Below are 8,069 nucleotides of genomic sequence, written 5' to 3'. Positions count from 1 at the left end.
TTCCTGAAAGTTTGGCCGTACCTTGTTGTAACACCCTGTATATGTGCAATACTTCCCTGACTCAGGTGTCAGCTGTCAGCCAGAAAACATTATTTGATATTACTTTAACAGCACATAAGTAGGACGGTGTGATCTAAACAGAATACCAAGTACGTGTTCTCATTGTTGCTGGTACCAACAATGGTTTCCTGTTTCACTTCCAAAGGTAGATACACAGTTTGTAAGTAGCTAGAATATGATTCTGATGCATTACTATCTGGTCACAGAAATGAAAAAAGTTGAGAAATATGGTGATTTAAAATATTTATTTAATTTTTTTGTAGATTATTTTCAAAAGGAGCACTTTTTGTACAGACGACATTTCAGCCGAGCAGAGCAGCCTTAGCGTGGAGGTGGGCGGCGGCAGCGAGAGCGCCGGGGGCGGCGTACGCTGCAGGAGCAGCATAGGCGACATGGGCTGGGGCGGCGTACGCCACAGCGGGGGCGGCGTAAGCGTGGGCAGCGTAGGCGTGGGCGGCGTGGGCGGCCAGGGCGGCGGCGCCGTTGACGACGGCGTCACGGGCCTGAGTCTGGGCGACGGCGGTCAGGTGGGCGGCCCTGGTGGCGGCGACGGCAGGGGTGTCCAGCAGGTAGCCGTCGGAGCGCACGGCCACGGGGGCGGGGCCGTAGGCGACGTAGCCGGCGTGCACGGGGGCGGCGACCACAGCGGGGGCGGCGTACGCGGCGGGGGCGATGACTGCTGCGGGGGCGGCTCCCAGGTAGCCGGGCTTAGCCACGGCGACGGCCAGGATGGCACTCAGGACGATCTGAAACATAGAATGCCACTAAAATCAGTACTCGCCCTAGTTTCCATAACTTACAAGGTCTGCAGTTCAATAAATGTTCCACAAACCACGGTAAAGTGAGTAGTAGGTAACACTTAGAACTACTTCTCCTATTCCAACAGAGCGAAACGTTTCCTGAAACCCAAGTAAATTCAGTGGAATTGCTGCTCGTCTTACGTTCAATGTTGTTTCGTTAACCTTACCCAAATATTTTGCGAGAATATCGCCAACTTTCCTGCTATCAATCCTGTTTGAAGTACCTAACAACGTCGTCAACAGTTTACATGTGCTTTACTCGCCTTTTACAATCCTGGTAGCGTGTGCAGTCTTTTAGGCATGATCATGGTTGGGTTAATCAGTAGAAAAATGTATTTGACAACAACCTAGATCATATATGTACATCAAATATGAACAAAAGACAGATTCAACTACAATAAATAACACATCCTGTCACGTGCAGCGTCGTTAAGTGCTTGGCATACCCGAGACGTGTTTGAAACGAATTTTCTCCTGTATTCACCGCGAAGAGACCTCCAAATGCGACAAACTTTTTTTGACAGCTATCTCAAAATGAGCTTTCCTTGCACTTGACGCAATTTTAAGGAAGGTGTTCCCCAAAAAAGGTTAACATTATTTTTTTCCACTTTTGGAGCCACTTTACGGCTTCAGTCACATTCTTCAGTCATCCACGTTTATAAGGCAAGTTACAGAATTTTACACACCTTGGAACAACTTACATTGGTTTCATCATATTTTTAGACGCTGTGGTTTGACTTATTTTCTGACCTTTGCTGAGGCTACAGAGAAACCCAGCCTCAAAATATGACGAAGTTGTACTCATCATGTACCTTCTCGTGTAACTCAGTCAAGAATTCAAAGTAAAAGTAATGCTTTATGCACACTCAACGAAGGACGTTGGTTCCCTCAACTAGGCTGTGAAAAAAAGGTGATACCTTTTACAATCTGCGTTTCATTCCGACCACGCTCTTACTTAACAGACTGTAGCTGAAATCAGCTGCATTGTGTCTCAGACTACGTGGTTACGACCAGTAAATGCTGTGCAGTACCATAAGTTTTACCCACAAATTTCCTTTATGTATTTAATACATTTTCCAAGATTTTCAAAGAAAATTAAAGTCCTTCTTTGCAGTTTCGAATTTGTTAGCGAATATACAAAATTTATGTTACATTTCATGTTGGCTCCAACTAGACTTGTACCGTTAACGATGAAATATAAGAGAACAGTAGCTATTCGTTAGAGGATAACGTAAGGGGCTCTAATGAGGAATTTGCTGATACGTACCAGGGTGTTCATGGTTATGCTGCTTCCTGCTGCTGCTACTGCTGCTGCCGAAATGTGCTTCTGTCTGGTATCGGCCCGCTATTTATACGATGTCGGTCAAGTGTACGTCACAATGCGTGAAAGTATCGAACCTTGCACTGCCGGCCTTGTGCTAGGTCCTCCCGTGGGCGTTGTCTTGCGATGGCCACACGCCTCCCGGAATGTGTGTTCCGGATGGAAGTTTCGTTTTTTTTAACAGAATAAATTGAATATGTGTCAGTGACCAAGGCGATTTAAGCATTTCTTAAATAAATTAAGAAGTGGTCGCTGTCGATCGAAACGCAATATCTGTCTTCATAATTTAAATTACCTCTACTCATTTCTGTGTTACACATACGATTGGTTATTAAATGACTCGGTAACGCTTATATGGCTCAGTAGTTCAATAACGAAGTGTCAGATCACAAATCCAAAGGTCTCTGGTTCCATCTCTGGTCAATCCCAGCATTTTTGTGTGCTACTTACCGCTTGTTTTATCTTTGTGAAAAACGCCGAGTTGCGCCGTTGTTTCTAATTCACGTTAAGCCGTAGGTTCCCCTAGAACTGGATGGATAAGTCAGTTCAAAGATTGGAGGAAGGCAACGACATACTACCTCCAACTGGACCCTACCTAATAAGCACTGTGGTGTTCAAAACAATCGTCGGATTGATAACTGCCTCACTTTAGATAATTCTATCTGTTTCTGCCTGTTTCTTCGTTCCGCTTGTGCAAAGCAGGGAAAAAGTGTCTCGTTCGTTGATTCAACATTATGTTGAATTTGAATCACGCAGCCCGCTGAGCTTTTTGATTTATTAATACAGAACGGATACACCAATTAACGTAAGACATGTTACTTGCTGTACTTTTGCTGTCTATTTCTTCCCTTCATTTTCCCTTTTCCCAGAAATCCCAGTTATCTGTGTTAGAGCCGGCCGGAGAGGCCGAGCGGTTCTAGGCGCTACAGTCTGGAACCGCGCGACCGCTACGGTCGCATGTTCGAATCCTGCCGCGGGCATGGATGTGTGTGATGTCCTTAGGTTAGTTAGGTTTAAGTAGTTCTAAGCTCTAGGGACTGATGACCTCAGCAGTTAAGACCCATAGCGCTCAGAGCCATTTGAACCATTTATCTGTGCTAGATGTTAAAAAAAATGGCTCTGAGCACTATGGGTCTTAACATCTGAGGTCATCAGTCCCCTAGAACTTAGAACTACTTAAACCTAACTAACCTAAGGACATCACACACATCCATGCCCGCGGCAAGATTCGAACATGCGACCGTAGCGTCGCGCGGTACCTGACTGACGCGCCTAGAACCGCTCGGCCACTTCGGCCGGCTGCTAGATGTTCAAATCCCTGTCATTACCCGTTACTTTTTCTAGTGTAATGCTCAATTCAGTACCGAATTTGAGTTTTAAAACAACTTGCCGAATATTCTGACTCTTGTCAGCTAGTGTATTCGACATAAACGAGTATCACTTAACTACTGAAATTTTGGTTGTTGCATGACCTTAATTCCACTGTCACAGGATGCTAATACTTTCACAAACACTATATCAGAAATATCGTTTACATTCAGAGAAATATTAAATAATGGTCATTTTTATGTAATAGTATCGACTGCAGCTGCGTAATGTCAATAAAATTTGTATTTTTGCGGAACTAACATCGAGAATTACGCTACACTGGGGTCACAAAAGTCGTGTGGCACCTCCTGATATCGTGTCGGACCCCCTTAGCCCGGAGTAATGTAGCTGCTCGACGTGATATGCACTCAAAAAGTCTTTTGAAGTCCCCTGTAGAAATATTAAATCGTACTTCCTCTGTAGTCACCCATTAATTCGAAAGCTTTCCGGTGCAGGATTTTGTGCATGAACTGATCACTCGTTTATATCCGATCAATGTTTTATGGGTTTCATGTCTGCCGATATGATTGATTAAAGCAATCACTCGACTTATTCTGAGTGTTCTTCAAACCAATCGGGAACAATTGTGGTACGGTGACACGACGCATTGTTATTTGGGAACATGAAGTCTATTAATACGTCAAAGATCCGCCTCAGTTGCGAAAAGTTACTGGTCTTTTCCCAGGTTTCAGTTAGAGTGCTCTATCCCTCTTCAGAAGCATAAAATAAACTAATACATGCCAGAATAACGCACGGTCAAACATAAAAACCTAAAGTACCGATGTACCATGTCAAGCTACGTTACTTATCTGAGGAACAGCCCCGGCCCCACTTAATGGAAAGCGGTCGCTTAGCCGCGGACGCAATGTTCCACGTTGATTTCTGCTACAAGTTCACGCAGAGTTGCTTGTCTGTTAGCACAGACAGCTTGAGCCGTGTGCGGCTCACGTTGATGCCTCTTGTGATATCGATAGTGGCATCTCGTTTTCTTAGTGTGTTCACTGGCTCCACTACGTTTGCTCGTCTTGTCTGTCCGTGAGTGGCAGCAGCAGCGCTTGTCGATAGCGCGTACAGTGATACCATCTTTGGAGCGGCCTCTAGTATTTCCGGGTCGTCGTGTGTCGAGCTAGTAGAGTTGGGACGGAGCAGCAGTGAGGGCTGGACAGCAAGTACTCGCCCGACCGCTGGCGTCAAACATGCACTGTCCGATGTGAGAGTCCACGATCACGTCAAGGACCGGATTCAGCGGGTTTCAGTTGAATAGACCGTGGTATTCGATTAGTGCAACTTTGACTTGAGTGTGTGTGTCCACACGTCGAAGTGACCTCATGGCAATAAGTTGTCAGCCACGATTTATACTGGGTTCTTTCCCGTGCCTGACTTGAGTGGGACGACCATTGCCAGGTCGTTCGTTCGGTCGTCGCAGAGGACGACGTGCATTTGGTCTTCCGACCGCTTCTGGCTTTTCTGTGTTTGTGCCGACTTATAATTCGTTCGTGTTGTTTCACAGTACCTGGATTTAGTATTGTGAGTTGTTGGTGGAATTTGTAACGCCGAAAATGCATATCCTCTTGTCTCCATCTATTGCACTGCAAATTTTTTTCCTTATTTTGTTACCTGAAGATATAACATTTCTGTCTCTTTATACATTGTAATTGTTTTACTGTTTGTATATATATATATATATATATATATATATATATATATATATATATATATATGTGTGTGTGTGTGTGTGTGTGTGTGTGTGTGTGCATTTATGTTGGTTTGTTTTGTGAATATTATTTGTATTTATACGCTGGGTCTGGCCTAGGGAAAACTATGCTATCGAACGAATACATTGATAGGTCGTGTGGAGAACGAAAGTGTTTAGGATCTTTGGTAGTGGAACTCTGCCGCGTGGAGCGCGGGCAGAGGGGGTCTGGCTGGGGTGGTGCAGTGGATCAGGTGTGTTGTGTGAAGCTCCCACGAGTTGCCGCGCTTTCGGGGTTTGGCAGAATGTAATTGCGCTCGACTTGCGATGATAGTTTCTGACATGGTGTCGCGGACGGGAAGCATTAGCTGGCGCACATCAAGAGCCCGTTTCGCCTGGTGACCGTGTCGAGAAGAAGGCGCGCCAACATCCAGCTTCTGCAACGGCGACGGCCGACAATGAGTGACTGTCGCCACCTCCTCGATCAACGGCTTCGAACCTTCAATCAACCAACAAGGAAGACTGGAAGCATGTAAAGTTTTAGAACTGTATGGCAGACCTCAGCTTTTCAAACTTTTAAAATTGTTGCCTCACAAAATTACAGCAACTTAGCATGAACGTTTGTTGCTCATTGTCCCAATTGCATTACCAAGCAGGGTCCCTTCCTTTTCCGGAATGAACCCGAGTGTCGTTGAAATTCAGACCCCAGCATTAAAGTACAATCACACCATTTCACTACTTTAATTTCAAAGTTCAGTTATAGTATTCATAGCTGGCTACAATACTTAGATTACACAAGCACAAATTAAGAGTGCGAGTTTTCTTACCATATTTTAGCTTACCTGTGACTGCAGCTCAGCTTGGTACGTACTAAATTTTACTATTGTTAATTGTTCAGAATCATTTAATTGAAGTTCAAAGTTAAATCTCTTATTTCTAAATTGCGTAGATTCAAGTAGCTTTTGAAATGATTGTTGAGGTAGTCCAAGACTAACCATATTTTACTGAATTTCGTAGTGCTTCAGAAACAAATCTCACTATTAACTTCAGTCACTAAATTAACTTTCGATTTTCCGGTTTTATTAATTCTTTTGCTAAATTAAGTCAGAGTGTAGCGAAATTTATTACTTCTGACAAACTTTCAGTTTTCACACTACACGTGCCAACCTTCAGTTGCCACGCTTCTAGTGCTAATTATATGTGTAATAACCTTTCTCTTTCAGTTACTATAGTAATTGTCCTTAGGACTGGCGACCGTAATTTCCCCCAAATCTCAAATATCTAATTACCGCTAGTTAATTGTTAACGTAACGGCCGCACATTTACTTTCTTTATTAACTTTACCCCTTTTCAAAATTAATTTCCACCAGTTTCATTTGCATTTTTCCCTTTCATTTAGATGTAACCCTTTCCTCCCTCTTTACCGACAAATTAACTTCGGTGACGATTGCTTTTCCCAAATTTCCATTAGGTACACGCGGTTTAATTTTTTACTGTCATTAAGGTCGATAAGTGAGGGGGAGGCTACAAATTGTTTTCCTGGATCCGTGTGTATCTTGTGGTTTTGAACGGTGGTTGTGAACGGAGATGAGTGAGGCTTCGTACGAGGCAGTGAGGAGGTCAGTAATGTAGGGGCAGGCCGGGACTGCTGGCAGCAGGCAGTCACTGTCGGACCGCGCAGCTGTCGCCGACGACCGAACCCAGAACGTTTGAAGTTGAGTGAACCGTGTCCAGTACTGAAACCTCCACTGTTTGGTATCTCGCTGTTGTTTGCGTGTTGCTGCTCGCAGGGTCTGTTGGCGGCAGCTATTTGGCGCTTTCTACTCCTTGCTGTTGGTTTGTATTTAGTATTATTCTTATTAGTGAAGTGCAACCAGCGGTATTTTCTGCCTTGTGGCAGCTAACGTCCCAGATACCTGCCCTGGAGGTTAGCGTACTTTTCCGGCAGTGTACCTTTCCTCTTCGTGTTGATGCTGTCCGACACAGCGTGTAGTTCGACAGCCTCTTGTATTGTACTGTGCATATGTTTTTGGGAGGTCTACTTTGTTTCTAATGCTTCCTTCGGACTTGGGTGTGTTTCTGAAGACGTGGTGCTGCCCGTGTCTTTGCTCTTGCCTAAAAATATTCCATGCTTGTACCAGTGATCGGACGTTACGCGGATTGGTTAGTCGGTCGGTCGGCGCTGAAGCTACCGCTAGTGTGAGTTGCCATCCTGTTAAATGAGCACAATTCTTGGCTGCCTGTCTCACCACTTACACAGCTGTAGTCACCTTCCTCAGGTCGATGCAGGGAGCACTGTCTGTGGATGACTCCGTCTTATTTGGACAAGTTGTCGTAATTTATGTCTTAACATGTTATTGCCTTTCCCACTTGTAATTCCGGCCTTCAGACGTATATTGTGTGCAACATTGTTTGTGGCTATCACAAGATGCCAAGCTATGAACGGCATCAACTCGAGCCCGCACACGGCTCATAGCTTGTAACACATATCGATTAGGTTCAAAATGGTTGAAATATCTCTGAGCACTATGGGACTTAACTTCTGAGGTCATAAGTCCCCTAGGACTCAGAAGTACTTAAACCTAACTAACCTAAGGACACCACACACATCCATGCCCGAGGCAGGATTCGTATACCTGCTACCGTAGCGGTCGCGCGGTTTCAGACTGTAGCGCATAGAACCGCTCGGCCACCTTGGCTGGCACATCGATTAGCGGTAGGTTTATTTTAAGTAAGTGTGTATCTGCAATTTATTATGTGTGCATTCTGTGGTGTTTGAACTGCTTGATGTATGGCAAGAAAATTAGAGTTTTGTAATGTATATATG

General features: G+C 44.6%; 1 protein-coding gene across 1 annotated transcript; it reads right to left on the bottom strand.

The window, feature by feature from the left end:
• Nucleotides 1–286: 286 nt before the first annotated feature.
• LOC126176112 (cuticle protein 16.5-like) lies at nucleotides 287–635 on the bottom strand (the record flags this gene model as incomplete). Its single annotated transcript, XM_049923249.1, has 1 exon — nucleotides 287–635. A coding segment is annotated over one exon (273 nt), but the record flags the coding sequence as incomplete, so codon positions are not given.
• Between the last annotated feature and the right edge of the window lie 7,434 nt (nucleotides 636–8,069).

The sequence above is a fragment of the Schistocerca cancellata genome, chromosome 3 (genome assembly GCF_023864275.1).
Source record: "Schistocerca cancellata isolate TAMUIC-IGC-003103 chromosome 3, iqSchCanc2.1, whole genome shotgun sequence".
Classification (NCBI taxonomy): domain Eukaryota; kingdom Metazoa; phylum Arthropoda; class Insecta; order Orthoptera; family Acrididae; genus Schistocerca; species Schistocerca cancellata.
Note: the sequence above shows the minus strand (reverse complement) of the source record. Positions and strands in the feature narration are given on the sequence as shown.